This window comes from Syngnathus typhle, linkage group LG6 (genome assembly GCF_033458585.1).
Source record: "Syngnathus typhle isolate RoL2023-S1 ecotype Sweden linkage group LG6, RoL_Styp_1.0, whole genome shotgun sequence".
Lineage (NCBI taxonomy): Eukaryota > Metazoa > Chordata > Actinopteri > Syngnathiformes > Syngnathidae > Syngnathus > Syngnathus typhle.
This window is the reverse complement of record NC_083743.1, coordinates 10,791,541-10,809,128: the sequence shown is the minus strand read 5'-3', so window position 1 is coordinate 10,809,128 and position 17,588 is coordinate 10,791,541. Positions and strand designations below refer to the sequence as shown.

General features: G+C 40.1%; 3 protein-coding genes across 4 annotated transcripts; all 3 read right to left on the bottom strand.

Annotated features, from left to right (window-relative positions):
• Positions 1-95: 95 nt before the first annotated feature.
• On the bottom strand, positions 96-3,461 carry hspa13 (heat shock protein 70 family, member 13). Its single transcript, XM_061281705.1, has 5 exons — positions 3,304-3,461; positions 2,806-3,146; positions 2,194-2,407; positions 1,959-2,126; positions 96-1,888 (listed from the first exon to the last, which is right to left on the bottom strand). Exons 1-5 carry the CDS (start codon positions 3,326-3,328, stop codon positions 1,326-1,328), a joined length of 1,311 nt encoding a protein of 436 aa, XP_061137689.1. The 5' UTR covers positions 3,329-3,461; the 3' UTR covers positions 96-1,325.
• A 496-nt stretch (positions 3,462-3,957) lies between these two features.
• LOC133155996 (SAM domain-containing protein SAMSN-1-like) lies at positions 3,958-9,689 on the bottom strand. 2 transcript variants are annotated; one of them, XM_061281725.1, is made up of 8 exons: positions 9,495-9,685; positions 7,782-7,862; positions 7,367-7,495; positions 7,173-7,272; positions 6,347-6,498; positions 6,001-6,246; positions 5,656-5,803; positions 3,958-4,661 (listed from the first exon to the last, which is right to left on the bottom strand). In XM_061281725.1, exons 1-8 carry the CDS (start codon positions 9,549-9,551, stop codon positions 4,507-4,509), a joined length of 1,068 nt encoding a protein of 355 aa, XP_061137709.1. In that variant the 5' UTR covers positions 9,552-9,685; the 3' UTR covers positions 3,958-4,506. The 2 variants fall into 2 exon arrangements, with proteins under 2 accessions (XP_061137709.1, XP_061137710.1); XM_061281726.1 differs by lacking the exon at positions 7,782-7,862 and having other exon boundaries at positions 9,495-9,689.
• A 560-nt stretch (positions 9,690-10,249) lies between these two features.
• Positions 10,250-17,084, bottom strand: LOC133155353 (uncharacterized). Its single transcript, XM_061280583.1, has 9 exons — positions 16,878-17,084; positions 15,576-15,731; positions 14,587-14,633; positions 13,794-13,834; positions 13,147-13,233; positions 12,771-12,865; positions 11,935-12,046; positions 11,388-11,791; positions 10,250-10,255 (listed from the first exon to the last, which is right to left on the bottom strand). The coding sequence occupies exons 1-9, from the start codon at positions 16,899-16,901 to the stop codon at positions 10,250-10,252; spliced, it is 972 nt and encodes a 323-aa protein (XP_061136567.1). The 5' UTR covers positions 16,902-17,084.
• Positions 17,085-17,588: the final 504 nt, after the last annotated feature.

Below are 17,588 nucleotides of genomic sequence, written 5' to 3'. Positions count from 1 at the left end.
TTTACAGTAGAAGCCTGAAGTTTCTGTGCAAATACTGTGCATACACATCCAGTTTTCAGTACTAAATACAATAAAAATAAATATAAAAGAATAAGCAATTTTATATCTGTTTAATATCAGGAGTTAAAGTGCCTAGCACAGAAAACACAAACTCTGCTCAGCCACTTGTTGCTGTTTCATTAAAAGCCTGCTCATTCTAAGCCATTTTAAAACATGCTTGGCCTCATTTGGGTCTAGTGGAACCTATCCTTGCTGCATTTGAGAGAGATAGGTTACACCCTGCACTGGTTGCAAGTCACTCAGCCCACTGGACAATTTAGTCTTTAATGAATGTAACAAGCATGTTTGGGGAATTTGGAGTTAGGAAGCCAGGCTATACAAAATTAACAAGGAAAAAAAGTACAGGGAGAACATGCAAACTTCAAACGGCCGGAGCCAAGATTCATACCCAGGCAGACCTGATGGTGCCTGATAATTGATGCTAACCAGTATGTTGGCAAGAACACATTGTGATTGTTTTCATCACAGGCACATTCTTTACTTCAAGCAAAACATTAAATATGATATACTGTCTTTAATTTACATTGGTTTTACAGTGAGGGGCAAGTTGCATGCCCCTCATTACACTTGCCGTCTTTATTGGGTCTTGAACCTGCAACCCCCTTCGCCAAGTCTCTACATTTCCTGAGATTCTTCATTCCTGTTGGTCCTACCAAAGAGCTGCTGTCCCTTTTGTCTCCAAGTATGACTTGGAATTCTGGCGATCAAACAACTATGTTATTGAGCCACTGCGAACTCGAGTGGGCTAATTATATTCTGGTCCTTTTTAAGCTTGATAAATTATGGTTGAATTCCATGCATCCATCCATTTTCCGTACTGCTTGTCCCAAGGGGGGTAACGGGCGTGCTGGAGCCTATCCCAGCAGTCATTGGGCAGTTGGCGGCGGGCACCCTAAACTGCTTGCCAGCCAATCGCAGAGACGAACAACCATCCACACTCGCACTCACGGGTGATTTAGAGTGTGCAATCAGCCTACCTGCATGTTTTTGGGATGTGGGAGGAACCCGGAATGCCCGGAGAAAACTGAATGCCAATTATAACAAATAGGAGGTTGTCCCTTATTGCCCTGAGGACTTTTCATAGCTTAAGTGCCAGTGCATCTGCAGGTTAGTACAAGCAAATGTTTGTGTCATTTTTCAATTGATAGATGTGTAAACTTAGTTCTCTGCAAAATGACAAAAACATGAGCTGGAGCCCATGCTCATTCACAAGAGGTCCAGATGAAGTACATTCAAGTGGTCTCTGCACTGTTAGGGATTTTAATCTAATTGAAGTTGGTCTTGTGAAGGTTTCTGTTGGGTATTTCGATGGCGCTGACTTGTAACGGCCACGACCCGCTCATGATGCCCGCCTGGAGGGACACGCCCGTCACCACAGCCAGGTCGGGGTCCACCGAAGTGTTGGGGTCCTTGCTGAAAAACTCTGCTATGATCCTCCGGATCCGGGGAATTCTTGTGGATCCACCCACCAGCACAATCTCGTCCACCTGATTTTTGTCCAGGCGGCCCTCGGCGAGCACCGTCTCCACCGGGGCCAGGATCTTTTGGAAGAGGTCCTCGTTGAGCTCCTCAAAAAGTTGACTCGTAACCACGGTCTCAAAGAGCACCGGCTTTGGGGCCGAGTCGTCACGGGCGAGCAGGTGCAGCGGCACCTTGATTGTGACGCTGGGCTGGAGGGTGAGGTTGATCTTAGCCGCCTCCACGGCCTGGCGGAGACAATGGAGGTCTTCTTTGAGAGTGGGCACAACGCCAAACTCCTGTAGCACTCGTTTTATGGTGTACTGGAGTAACCGTTGGCTGAAGTCTTGACCGCCCAGCTTGTTGTTTCCTGCGGTTTCAGCACAATTAACATAATGCATATGCAGTACAGAGCAGAAAAGCAGCAGATCTCAGTTTACCGGCCATGGCTCTGGTGAAGAACATGCCGCCCTGTTTGTCAAGCAGAGACACGTCCAAGGTTCCTCCGCCGAGGTCCACCACCAGAACGTTGAAGACATCCACCTTGTGAAGGCCGTACGCCATGGCCGCCGCTGTCGGCTCATTGATTATGCGCAAGATCTCCAAACCTGTCGGTTCGTTGTCATGTTAGTCATGTTTGTGACATTAGGTCATGACAGTTGTTTGATAGCTAACCTGCAAGGTTGGCGGCTTTGATCGTGTACTCCCTCTGCCTGTCGTCAAACTCTGCGGGCACCGAGATGACGGCTTTGTGGATAGGCACGCCCAGTTGCTCCTCTGCCATCTTCCTCATCTTCAGCAGCAACCGAGAGCCAATGAACTCGGGAGTCACCGTGAATGTGACATTAGTGGTGATCACAAACTCGGCACTTCCATTGTTGTAGACCACCTGGAAAAAGTTTGAAAATCGTATCGATGTCAATTTCAAGGGTTTCATCTACGTCTCAATATTTAAATACTTTATTTTACCTCTTGTTTTTAGCATCACAACATTTTACGTTGTACCTATTATATATTAATAGTAATATTAATTAGTAATCAAAATGTATGTTCTATATATAACAGGCAGTATTTTTTATTTTTTGTTGAATCAGCACAATATTTACTTTGTTACATAATCAGTACTCTCTCTTTAATCAAAGTCTTTATTGACTTAATAGTTAGTTCTTCTACTTTGGCACAGACTGAGTACTTTTAGCACCAAAAGAGTACCTCCCTGAAATGATCATTCTTTTGTTTAATCATCTATTGGAATCACACAACCTCAAAGTCACGCATACTGCCCACCTTGAAGGGATAGCGGCTGCTCTCCTGCTCCAGCAAATGTGGGGTGAAGATCTTCCCGATGAACCTCTTAGCGTCGTAGATGGTGTTGTGGGGGTTGTTGTCGGCCACATCCACAGCATCATGCCCAGCCAGCACTGTCGTGTTGGTGAAGGAGACGGCACTTGGGATGCTCTTCCTGCCCTCCTTGTCTGCAATTACCTCCACTTTTCCACTACCGGGGTGAAACACCCCCACGGAACAAAAAGTGGTCCCCAAGTCTAGACCAATTACTTTGGGCTTGGGTTGGGGTAAGTACTGCTGACCCAAATAACCAGCCAAGAACAGAGCAAGGATCATAGAACCTGTAATATAGTTTAAAAAAAAAAACACACACACAATGTTAGCACGCTCTCTTCTATACATTAGATTACTAGACAGGCAGATAGACAGGCAAATATTTGTATTACTAGACAGGCAGATAGACAGATATTCATTCAAATCGGTTATTTCTCGACTTACCAAAGATTGACATTTCCCCTGACATCGTCGCGTACTTTGGAGAGTCCGTCCACAGTTGAAATAACCAGAAACTGTTTTTAAACCATCGAATCTGTACTTAACACTCTCGCAACGACGACGCGACAGTCACTTCCTACTAAACACACGTCAGCGTTGCATACGTGTTGCGGGGGATGCTGGGTAATGTAGTCAGAGCGCCGCACTGTCAACGGGGATCTTTCTTTATTTTCTGGGGATCTTTATTTTCTTTTTTTTTCTAATTGGTTTGGCGGTGGGCTAATCAGTAAACATGCGTATTACTGCTATCATCTGTACTGGGTTATATTTGACACCCAATTTGATGGCCTCTCAACGGGGATAAAATAAGCGGAATTGTCCTTTTTTACTACATCTCCCACAATGAAGTGTAAGATACAAGCGCAATAAAAGAAACGTTCCCTTGTCAACTTGTCACAGAGAATGTTTTTTAATCTTTAATATTCGTCATCCTTGTAGATAATGCATTACCACTAATGCAATAATATTAAGTTTGTACAAGTTTGTCCTCTCTGTGACTCTTTGATGTGCCCAAATGAACAATTACAACGTCATAGCTATTTATTATTATTATTAATTCAAAGCATTTCCAGTATTTTAATAAGAAGAACGGCTCAATAAGATAGTTGGCAGTGTTTATTAAGTTATTTACAGAAATATTCACATTAATATATTATTTTCTCTCCCTGCCATTCACACAAATACATTTAACTCACAGCACAGTATAAAGTATGTATATAGAGTACAAGGCAACTTTGGAATTCAAACATTATCCAGTTCTCATACAGACATAATATTCCGCTTACTAACACTCTGGCTACTCAAAATAAAGGTGAAAACATGGTGAAAGGGTGTAAAGAGAGTTTCGTATGAGACAATGAATAAAGAAATGCAAATACTGAATGACTCGGAATAAAATAAACACAAAAATGTGGGGATTTTAAAGATAATGTCACACAAATAGCCCCCCTAGAAATCAGAAATAAATGTTGATTATCAAAGTCAAAGTTATCATTGACAATGTGATATATTGCTGTTCAGGATATCATCCCAAGTCAAAAGAGACTATGCGGCATGATGTGAGTGCGTACGAGTCGTTTGCAAACATCCAGAAGGGACAACATCTATTTTTATTTTTTTTTGCCATATGTCAAAATGAGAATAAGGTTAGGAAGCCACGGTGTCTGCAGGCTGCTCTGTGTCATCCTTGCTGTCCGAGCACTCGGACGGGATGAAGCAGCCTGAATCCCTCGGACAGTCGCTGTCTTCCTCCTGTGGACCGCCCAATGATTTGCTTTCGTCCACATCTCTTACTTCATCACCTGCAGTTGCAAAAGTAAATTTTTTTTAATGGAAATGACCTCCTTGGAATGTGGTTTGATGTAACAAGCACAAGCTTTTTTTGAATATCTGCCCCCTGTGACTTCCATCTATCCATTTTCTATAATGCCAGCGCTTGTCTTCATTTGGGTTATTATTTCAGATATTGATCATTATTGACTTTCCTCTAAAGGGATTATAATAATGAATGCAATATACCTTGATTTATACATCTGCTCGGTTTTTAATTCAACCCACCAGCTTTGTTCTGTCTGAAAAGTGATGGTGGCTACTTTTGCTTTCTGCTTGAAGTCAGCAGAGGAACAAAAAACAAAACTTCATTACTTTCAATGTGACTATGAGGAAGTCACCAATACAAGAGTTCCAGTAAGACTCGAAACGGTTTGACTTCTTATGTGCCATCTTGCATTTGAAGGTGTCAAAATCATTTCCAACTAACTGAGTGAGAGAAAATGGTTGTTTATGAGAGTGCTTAAAATCGTGTGGTGGTGGGCAACGTTTTTTCCTATGAGTCCTCTTATGGTCTCACTAAATATGTGAAGAAATATGATGCCGCAAATGTTTACTGTTAGAATGTATGTATGTTTTGTACACTCTGGTGTTAAATGTTTTGGATCTTTTTGTTGCCCATTAACAGTTCACCTAATGTTTTTACACTGTTTTTGGCCTTTACTGAGCTCTACAGTGGACCCCTGTGAATAGCAAAAATGACTGAGTATTAGGGGCCACCAAAAAAACCATTGCCCAAAAATCAAAAAGGCAAATTTCTTTTTCCCTAGTAATAGTTTAAATCAGTGATTTGCAAGGTGTGGTGTACCTAGTGTAAAGATTTTGAGAACCTCTGGTTTAAACCATGAATACCCCCAAAACACACATACAAATAATTTTATAGGTATTCATGATTTTCATTGAAACGATGAAATTTGAAATGCTGTTGTCATTTGTAATGTTAAGTGGTGCTTGTGTGTCGCTGACCATCTGAATAGTGACACTGGGAGGCAGCAAGCAGCTTGCTTCTGTGCTCGGGGTCTTTGACGTTGAGCTCGATGAGATGTTTCTCCTGCAGGTGGGTGAGGTCCTCCACCGTCTGGTAGCCATTGAGCAGCAGGGCAGAGGCGTATTCCTTAGAAGAAAGCATTTAATATTTATTTACCTATGCCATCGAGATGTATTGCAGCTATTTTAAGGACTGTCTGTATTTTAGAAAACTGAGTGATGACTTTTTTCCTTGATGACTGTCTCTCTTCTGTTTTCTGCCAACACTCCTTGTCCTTTCTCATATTTTTTTTTGACCGAATGATTGAATGGAGACACCCTCACCTCTAGATTGAGTCTCTCCAGCAGCTCCAGCAATGTTTTGGGTCGAGGTCTTTTGCACAGTTTTTCTTGTCGTATGTTGGGAGCTTCGTCGTCCCCGTCGTCGCCGTCATCTCTTTCTTCTTCTTTTTTCTCCTCCTCCACCAAAACTTCCACATAGATGAACTTAAAGTTTCCCACCCTGTTGTTGAGCATGCCTGTCCAGATGCCCATTGGAGGCTTACTGATGAGGCTAATAATATCACCGGCCTGGAATATTTATGAGAAATAAACATTTTGATCAGACTTTCTTCAAGAAACTTTCTTAAAGAAAATAATCAAGCGAACTGTATGAAGGCATGAGTCTGACCTTAAGTTTGAGAGAATCTGTGTCATACGGGCTGGGGACAAAATCTGTATGGACGCGGGCTCTGCCACAGAACTGACCCTGATAGGAACCGTCCTCCTGCAACCTCAGACTCTCCCTTTGACCAGAACCATTGGACTCACTGGTTACACCACCTGAAACAACAAATGTATGCATAACGTAAATACCTTGACTACATATTCTGCATTTCACTGTATTTCCTATATAATATATTGATCACCACAACAGTATTACATATATTGTTGACATGTCATGAAAACATTATAAAATGCATAATGGCATGTTGATTGGTTTAGTGCTTTGTTAAATCAGAATCGATTTTATTGCCATTGGCCTAAAGTTAAGGAGGATCTAACATTTATAATTATCCATTTAAAATGTATATGTTGCTTTATTTGTCAGTCACTTTCCCAAATACAATAAAGTGTGTGATTGGGAAAACGAAAGGCTTTAAGTTTGTGCACTGTTGTTGATTTATGAAGTTCAGTTCAATGACTTTTATTAGTTTACAGGGCAGATTTGACACATTCAATATGGCAGACGTGTTTACGTCTGTAAACCATTGTCATGCAATGCGCATGTCAGGCCGCTAGATGGCGTTGTAACGTTATATTAGAAATAATCATATTTAAATACTTCGGTAACTTTACTGTCAAAAACACCAGAGCCATGACTGTATTTTCCTGGAAAATTACCAAAAATAGTACGTCACGTGGTACGTACTTTACACATTGCCAAGTTAAAAAAAAAAAAAAAACGAAATGTTGCTTTGCATGAATAATAAAATGTGATGTGATTGCATGCATACTTGAGGAACTTTGGGCGCTGTAAAGACTCTCTAATGAGTTGCTGGCCCTTGTGGGATTTTTTTCTGTTGCAGGTGTTGTCTCTGTCTCTGTGTCGTCACCCTGAAACATAAACCAGGAAAATGTTCATTGCAAAACATTCAACTTAATTTGTGAACAGCTATATGTCAAAATTGTGCAGTTTGACAAAGCTCACCATCTCTTCAGAGAAGGACTTGGCATGTTTTTTTCCCATTTTTCTGCGCATGGTCAGTGAAATGGCCTTCATTGTCTTCGCAATCCCAGCGGATTTGTTTGGATCCAAGCGCTCACGTTCTTCAGGGAGCTGGAAGAATAAGTTTAATGAATATTTGCGTCAATTTAACACACACTCTGCATCCCAAATGGGAAAAAATTATCATGTCTTTATCTTCCTGACATAAAATGTTTAGTTTCTTTATGAAAAGAAATAAAGAAATATGACAACAAGGAAAACTTGTGACAGAAATTAGCTTTGTACAGGAAGCAAAAAGGAAAACAAATCAATTAAAATCAGATTTCTGAGGAGGAGGTGGAATTGATTTCATTTAAAGGTTATTCCCACATCTTACTGAAAAGTAAAATGAACAAACCATATCTGTTCCATTCTCCTCAACTTTGACCGGGGAGTGATTCTGTCTGCGACCTTCAAACCTCCCAAAACTTGTGGAGCGCTATGGAAGACATTTGACATTATTGTTACAATTTAATTTGAGTGTCATTATCATAACAAACCACAAGTTCTTCTGGTCTGAAGATTATGAAAAAAGGTTGTTAGGTTGCATCGTATCATGCTGAGGTGTTTCTAATATTCTGACTCTCACATAGAGTGAATAATGCAACCATATAATTAGAATCTGATCCGAGTTTGATGCAGTGCAGTTCTACACCACGTTACTTTTTAAAATGGTTTGAATTACAGGGGGGGGGGGGGGGGGGGGGTCGATATAGTAATAAATTGATGTTCTCTCTGTCGCAATAAATAATATCGATTTTTCTTTTTAATACAACACACAAAGGATTTATCCCATTGTCACCGGCAGTACTTAGTCTCTCCTGTCTTGTTTGTGGGGGCGCTAATTCCGGCGTAAACAGCGGCCGGTGAAGAAGTCAGTTAACAAAGGTGCATAATGGAAGAAAATACGAACAACGAAAAACAAATCAAAAACCCACTCGCAAGTTTCCACTCGAAAGTGTGGACCCACTTTGGGGTTTGCGAAGCAGATGACAGGAGAACACTGGATAAAGAATATGCAAGAACTGTTTTGCTAAAGTAAACTATAACAGCAACACTACAAATCTGCAAAGCCAACTCGTTCGCGATCATGGCGAACTACTCTCACTTCCCAGGTATTGGATAGGTGAACATAATTTTGCGCACAATTGGTTGCATGTGTCCAATATTTAATGTAATTTCTCTGTTATCTTGTTTAGCAGGCCAAATGTCAGTCCTATTAAGCACTGTCATGGTTTACAATTTTCCATAATGCATGTTCATGCACTTTAATGTGTGCAGCTCTCTACAGTGTTTATTTTGTGCTCTTTTTTTTTTTTTTTTTGCATTGGAATAAATGCATGAAACGTATTCCTTTTTATGGGTATATGTTCATGGGTATTTTATCTTTTTGAATCACGTATCGTAAAACATAGTTGGCGATTTGTTTGCTATTTATCGAAGATTGCAGATATGTATCGTGATGTTATCGTGGACCAAATATTGCCACACTATCGAATCGTGAGTTAGCCGTATAATTCCACCCCTACTTTAAATACACATAATGTATGTTCTTAGACTGTGCCTAATGTTGAGCCAGGTGAATGCATATTAAGTAATACATTGTCGTGACGAGTATTTATAAATTCTCTAATACAGTACCCAGAGTTAAACCATTACGCACTCATGCTTACTTCCCTTTCTCTCTCTGTTTGGATGCTTTATTTTCCAGCACCAGTTTTTGGAAAAAAATAACATCATTATAATCTCTCCCAAAACCTCCGTCATCTGAACAAGGGAGCAGCAAATAATTATATTAAAAAAGTAGGCTAATCCCTGGGAAAGTCCTGGGTTAAATATGAGCCATGCGCTCCTTGATAGTCCTCTCTTCTGTGGATTGATTTAATGCTGTGACAGGCTGAACAAGATCCAAAAATACAAACAGGCCCGTTGGGGGGTAAATTGAATTCTTAAACCCTCAACCTAATTTTAATCTAATTCAATCTAATTGAAATTACCCCCAAAGAATTCAATAGTTCTTTTTAAAATATGAATACATTTTAAATTCTAGATTTATACGGTCACCTCCTACCTTTGGTTTGCTGCTCTTTGTTTTGTCGGACACATTGGAAGCTGCTCTCTGCAACATTGTCACCTTTCTGCGCTCCTAGTCTTTTGTTTTCTTATTGATCTCCTGACTTTCAATTGCAGACTGACACTGGGGCTGTGTGGCCGTGCGTCTGACTTCCTTGCACAGGATGTGAAGCAACCGACTTTATGTCTGTCGTTGCAGAATTGCTTTTGAAAGGGGAAAATTTAAGCTTTGCGGCCAAGCTCGACTAACGCGTCGTCATCACATCCAGGAAGAGTTGCATTTTGTTTTGAGGTGAAATGAGGCTTAAGGCGAAGTGACATCGCAGATGCCAGCAGTTGAATTTTTTTTCTTTTATGTATAACTTCCGTTAGATTTTATACGTACAATTACGGTATTTCTTCTTTTTGCAGTTTAAAATATGACTGACATTATGCCCCTCAAAAATAATTTAACCTGTGCGTCGTGTCACTTTTTCAGTGCGGTGACGACTCGTGTCCATACCATACCACATAAACAATAATGGGGAAGAAGAGAAATTTGGCTTCTCAAGATTTGTCACTATCTGGAGTTAGCGTCTGCTAAAAACTCTTCTACACCACACTATAAACTCAGTTTTCACTTTTTTCTCCACGAGGAGGAATCTGATTGGAATCAGATAAGTCTGCAGTCTGAACGCAGCTTAAAACACAGAAGTCACATCAACGCAACTTCTAAAATCAATGCGAACTAGAAGTTGATGAAACCCAAGAAAATCAACTCTAAAGCAAGAAACGCAAATTGGTTAAAATTCAGTTATCCCCGAACTACCCTTTTGATAGTATTGCGGGAACAAGTTGAGGGTACATGATGCCAAAAGATTTTAAGTTTCTTCTCTATTCATTTCTTAATGTTGGACTTTGCGTTAGAGGAAGTGCTGATGCATATTGTGTCGAAATCCGTTCTAGTCTCACTTGTTACTTGTTGGATCTTCTGCTTTTGTGGATCGTATGACACACTTGAGGGCTTTCACAGTGCAAAAAAAACATGGTGTTCCCAGTAGATTACATTGTATTGCCGGAGGATTTCAATTGCGCATTTGTTGAAAAGAGGGAATTTGAAAGACAAATCGGTCTCCCTGCTTTTGCAATCGGACACAAACTCCTGTCAATCCAGATTACAGTTTCTGGTTTTTTTCTTACCATGACCCACATGGCAGCCATTTCCTTCACAATTGTTTTTACAGTTTTTCAATATTTTTTCTCTGAATGTGATTTGGAAAGGGTATTTCCCTAAAGGTATGAACCCAGCATGCACAAGATTTGAAATGAGATGTTTCACTTCGGAGTTTGAATTTTGCGCCATATCAAAACACGTATTGCTCTTTTCACCTACTGTGGGTAGTCGGAGGTCAAAACCCCAAAACCCAAATCCCTTGCTTGGTGACAATCGCACAGCCCGTCCACTTGTTTATATCTGTAACTGTCAGACTCCCAATTTCCAGCGCAAGTAAATCAGATCAGTATAAGTCGAGCATGTACTGTTTCTGCAGTGTGGAAAAAAATGATATTTTGCACAATGTTTCCTTCTCTTGCTTGGCCTAAATATTTTCCGTTTACTTGTATAAATAAAACGCATCTTGTGTAAAAGACCCTTAAGATGCACCGGGCTGGTGACAGTATAGATTCTATAGGAATCTTGTCGTCTATGGGCTCAATGGATCATCCTCCTCAGTGTAAACCAATAATTGTCATTTTAAGCTTCAGAAAACGTGGCAAAGAGGGCACACAATGCATGTGACCCCTGGGTATTATCATAAGTTGGGATCATCCGCCTTGCAACGAGTGACAGCTAATGTGACGTAATTAAGCAAAAGCTCAAATGTATTAGTTTAGTACATTGCTGAAGACTTACGTTGCCTTCTGACAGATCCAAGTCAGTAGTGGAGCGCGTCACCTTTGGGAGAATCGGGGCACCACAGTATTGCTGTTGCATCTTCTTCTCGTGAGCGAGGCTGAAGTCATTGGAGTATGATGACTCCGTGTACAAATACTCCGTGAACGGCCTGCAGCAGTTGTGTTGGACGGTGCCCCAGATGGGAATGTTGTAGGATGGGTTGCTCCAGCGCTGGTTGTGGTACCAAGAAGGTGTCGCACCACCAGGCAGGCTCATCATATCGGTACTGCGGCCCGGAGTTGCGTGTTCCTGCGTTGGAAGGGTGGAGGACTTGCCCACGTTGAGCCACCTGTCAGACCTGTAGGGCACGTCGAAGAGTTGTGGGGCCATTGAGGGGCTTGTGGCTCCTGCGGGTGGGTACACTGAGGACAATAGGAGTAATTACCATTCATATCTAATTCTCCAGATAAAAGTGCAAGATAATGTTAGCGTCTGTCATTTTGATATCCCAATTTAAGAACATTGATGCTCTACTCAATGCTATTTAATTGTCAAACTTTATTACCTGTGGAATTGTGACTTTTCTTGGCCCCCTCTTTCCCATTCTTTCCAATCAGTTTCTTTCCAGATTTGTCATTCCTTTTTGCTGTTGTTGCAGCTCCTTTGGTTTTGATGTTCTGAAAAGAAGTATAGATAGAACTCAAAAATAGTACCGTAAATTTCGGACCATAAGCCGCAACTTTTTTCCCAAATTTTGAACCCTGCGGCTTCTATAGGATTTTTTTTTCCCCATGATTTTTGTGATGACTTGATCACTTTTATACACTTCTAAAAAAGCTGTGCGGTATCTAACAAAACAAGAAAAAATACTATTTTGAAACACTACGATTGCTGCTGCTTATTCTGGCTGTGTTGCTTGTGACTATTATGAGCTTTAGTAGGAATGCACGCTAGGTGACCTGCGTCAAGGGCTCTAAACCCTTTCTCTTACTCTGCCATGTGACTCAGAGATTACACAAAGCAGTCGCGCTGTTTGGACCATCTGCACTGTATTAAAACCCAATCAATCAGCATTTAAATTCCAATCTTCTGACATTTTGCTCACCAAAAACAGGTTGTAATGAATGTGAACTTTTAATGCACTTTATTCAGAAGGTTATCATTTTAAATCTGATATTACGTTGTACACTTTAATATAAAATGTGCCGAGTATCTATTTGGTACGGGATTAATGTCATTAATGTCATCCCTATGTATTCATTGTGTGCTTTATAAAAAATAAAAATAAAAAGCAAGATATATAAGCAAGTCTGTCTTTAAAAATAAAACAGCAAAACGTGCCAAATTTGTACAATGGACCAATTTAGGTTTCAAACGAACTAAAAATGAATAATCATTTACCTGACTTGCAGAATTTTTGTCCTTTTTTTTGGGACCGGATTGATGAGTTGATTTTCCTCCTTTGTTGTTTCCTCTGTGCTTTGTCTTCTTCATCCCTACCCAAAAAAAGCGATGTAGTTCAAAACAAATACAGAATTAATCAGGTATTTGGTACCTGAAATTAACATGCATCATTCCCTGTTCACTTGTCCTCATTACGGTTGTGGATGAACTTGAGCCAATCGCCAATGACAATGTGAAATCCTTCATACTCAATGTTGTCTAGTTGTGTCATTCATTCAACATTGCAAAAGTTTTAATCAGGGAGGGGGATGGGACACCCTGCTGAGAGCCCAAATGAATGTTGGCCTATAGATCCGATTTATTCCCTATTTACCTTCGTTGTGATGATTGGTGATGTGGTCTAAATCTTCTGGGCTCTTAGCAGTCTTCCAAAACGCCGCATTACCAGCGGTGTTATCTGCTGAGCAGGGGAGAGAACAAATCACATATGTTGAGGATTTTCATCGAAAAGTCTGGGTGAACTACATGCAGTCAATCGTGGAAAGTCAAAAGAGTAGGTCAGAGCTGAGTTCAATCCAAGTACGGCAAAGTGTTCCAGGTCTGTTTTGCAGCTCTTTTTCAAAGCAGTAACGATCAAGTAGCATCATCCATGCTGGCACTTGTTCAACTCAACATAGGACATTGTGTTTTGTTTTCATGGTTTAAGTCATGGGTGTCAAATACAAGGCCCAGGGGCCAGACCTGGCCCATCACATTATTTTATTTGGCCCGCAAAGGCAAATCATTTGCATCGACTTGATGTTTCATGCTAAAATATCAAAAGTGCTAATTGACTACAATTTTAATAATGTTAAGATATTGGAAGCATTTTTGTTACCATCCATCCATCCATCCATCCACCCAATCAATCATCTGAACCACTTTATTAATCATGCATTTATTTAGGACAAAAATGTATTCCCAAAGAAGAGAAAATAAATTCACCTCAATAAAAAAAAAAATCATAATAATTTGACTCACCCAACGCTTCATTGTCTGATGCAGATTTGGATACTTGTGTTCTGAAAGGATAATTAATAGAATTCAAAACATTTCTTCGATTGCTAGTTTTATCTTTCACTTTTTTACATTTCAGCGTGTAAATACTGTCATTCATCTTCCAACTCGAATAGATCCCTGCACCTCCGAACTGTGAAGCAGAAATGGTACCCAATGCCCCTACATGTATAAACTCAACCATATATTTATTACATGGCCTTAAAAGGCCAACAAGGAGGCAGAGGAGCAGTTCATAGAAATGAAGGTGTATCGTAGAGTCTAGGGACTAAGTAGGCTTTCAATCCGCTTACTTCAACAATCCCAAAGCCATAATCTGCTTGATCTATATTCTGCATTACTCCGATCAACTAAATCGTCATAACTCATAACGTGTGCAATCTCAATGACTCTTTCTAACAAGTTGTCAGGGCGCCTCCTTAAGGCCTCTTGCAGATCGATGAGGTAAGGATGTGGCAATCTTGTGTTGCCTATTCAGAGCCAGTCCGTTGTGCTACTGGAAGGATTTACAGCAGTAGCGTCCACAGAACATAAACATTGAGTATTTCAAGCCGTGTGGGAAAGCCTTGCTTGAGCATTGGCATGCGCATCCCACAGTTCGTGCCGCCTAGGCACTAGCCTGCTTAGCATGCTGGATTATTATATAGCCATTCTTAATACATAATAGCCTCTGTCATACAATAGAGATATGATGTAGATTTGCCTTTGACAGCAAAATTTAATATGTTTTAGTAGCATGTAGGACCAGGAAGCTTACCTTTTTTTCTTTTTGTGAGCGTTGGTGCCTGGTCTCATTGTCGTTTCCTAATGTAAAACATGACATTAATACTTCATGTCATGAATTGGATGGATTTCACATTATACACAAGAACTAATGGAAATATTTTTAAATTCAAATGCCAAGATTACAAACTATAAAAATTAATTTTAAGTATTTGTCGGAGTGATGCACAGGTCAAGAGGAAATCTTTATAACAATTTACATAAAGGTGTATTTACAGGAATTTGAATCACCATAAGGCCCATGAGAGCATTTTGATACGACCCATTATGCAGATTAAATGAAGCATTAGTAAAAAAAAAAAAGAAAATTATGCAAAGGTTCTGGAAGTTTTATCTTTTGACTCCTCTAGATGTCACTCTTAGTTCAACATTGGGATGAAACCACACCGACTTCCCGGTTCTTAAACCACTATAATTCAACTGAGTCAAAAAATACAAAACTGGTTCATGAAGCAAATTTGAAGCTTCAGTTTCCCATCACAAATTTACGGACTACTTTGTGTAACTTCTGCATGTTGTCGCATGGCTTGTTTTGATGTGAATTGGACTAATTGACCAACTCTATGAAGCGTAACGGTAATATAAGCATTTTTTTTTTTCATTTTTGGGTACTGCTTTACCTGATAAATATATTACACTCGTCCAAATCTAATGATCCTCCATGACATTAGCACAGAGCTGTCAATTTCATTAATGAAACTCGGTAATCGTGGCTCTATGCACTCCTAACCCACTGGTGACCGCAAATATGGTTACTTTCCCAATAGAGGGTTATGAGCAAGCCATCTGGGCTATTTTCACTATGATGGTTTCATAATCAGCTTTGTTATTGAGTTCAATCTGATGAGAGGTTGCTTTCTCATCAATTCCTTTTTGAGGTGGTTTGCTCACTTGGCTTTTATAGTAAATCATGCAGGAATCCTTGTGGTCATTTTTTTCCACAGGCACTTGAACGCCTCTCACCATAGAAATAGACCTTCCAGAAGCCCTCCACCTCACGCCGTCGTCCAGCAGGAGGGCCGGGCTGCACGAGCGGCTGGAGGAGCGGCTCGGGATGGGTTGGGCCGGGCTGTCTCCGGAGGTCTGCGCAGCCTCATACAGGCTGTCCATTGAACCCTCCTGGTGCCATACAAACGTATGTTAGACATTTTGTAACAAACTCCAAAGGCTGTATACGTAGAACTAATTTGTAATTGGGTTTAGGTCTGGGTTTTGTCTCCTAATGAAGCCATTCCTTTGGATGTAAGATTTGGGTCATTTGCTCACTTCTCTCTCTACACTCTACTTTATGAATGGATTCAATCTTGTGTGGTAAATCTGACCGAGTTTCAGCCATGAAATACACATTTTATCCACCAAGCAGCTTTTAAATGTTACACATTTGGGAGGAAGGGTATTGTAGGCGGCAAGTCATACTGAATGATGGCGTTTAAAACCTTGATCATTTCTGGAGTCTCATCTCTGTGAGCATCCAAATTGTTAACTCCACAAGAACTTTGGCCATCTGCATTTTTGTGATGTGTATGCCAGAAATGGAAATTGTAAATACAATTTCTTGCGGCGAAAGAAATGGTCTGACAGCTCAGTATAATGATGCATACAATTACAGTGGTGCCTTGACTGTATCGTTGTGACCGTGCTCGAAACTCAAAACGGTACAGTTTGACTGTAGGGAAATAAATGCTAATGCTGCCTCCAAAGTTGTGATGTCAGACTAGAATGAAATTCCTCCAAAGATCTTCGAGGTTGGCCTAAAAATGTGATTGGCTCGTTCGCGTTCCTTCCACGTTCACATAACCGGTTTTCACCTCACCCGTTTTATGACAAGGGGGATTTAGAAATAAGAACATGTTCGTAGCCATTCTGTGTATGCTTTGTAATGGCTCATTGTTATACAACTGGAACAGGTTAGTAGCCATTCCCATTACGTGTCTTGATTAATTTCCATTCCTTTCTCTTAAAAACCAGTTCATAATAATGAAATGTTTGTAATCTCTCCAGAGGTTAGAGAGTAATCCTCATTACCGTTGCACGACCCCAACATCTGTGCACAGTCAGTGAGAGTATATATAAGAAAGCTGTTGTTTACACACAAAAAAAATATACAGTCGATGTATTCAGTGGTAAACAGGATCTCAAAATACTGCACCACAACATTAGCCCCTTCCCATGTCGCATGCTCAATTTAAATGCAACCCTTCCTCTGCATAAAACTAGTAGATAACACTAACACGCACACACACAAAATATTGGTATGTTTCTTACCAATGAGAAGCAAAACAAGTTCATGTTGTGTCCTGGTGGCAGTGAAGCAGCGGTTTGAGTGTCGGAATCACAACAACCCAACTGGGTATGAGTCCAGCCTGGGTGGCCGGCTGCTGTCTTGTCAGATTAATACCACAGTGAAATCCCTCCTCTAATCCAATAGAATAGATAGACCACCGTTGCTCTAGCTAGCAGATGAGGCACAATTTGACAACACGCCCACCTGGCTTTCATTTTTCATTCAGTTTGGGTCAGAGTAACTGGGTTTCGGACGTTTCGAAGTATAATATGTTCTAATATGTGTAAATGATTTAATCGCTTCTCAATTGTGTGTAGACAAGTATGATTTAAATATTATAAATAAATGTTGTAATTATAACGTTTAGGACATTGCTATGTATGATTCATTTTTTTACTTGAATCTGTGAAGGGAAACTGAATTAATCAGTTGTAAAATTTTTAGAATGGTGCTGTAATACAATCTGTATGGTAGACATGGAAAAGAAAGAAAATAAGTTTAAATCTCTCAATTTAAGAATATAATGTACATAACAGTGCACTGTGGTTTAAAACAGCCGTTTCAAGTAAAAAAAAAATATTCGTTACCAATTGCACATTTTTGTTTGATAATACTAAATCTGTTTCCCCACAATGATGCAAACTGATAATAACGCATTTATAAATAGTACATTTTGCATTATTTATTATCAT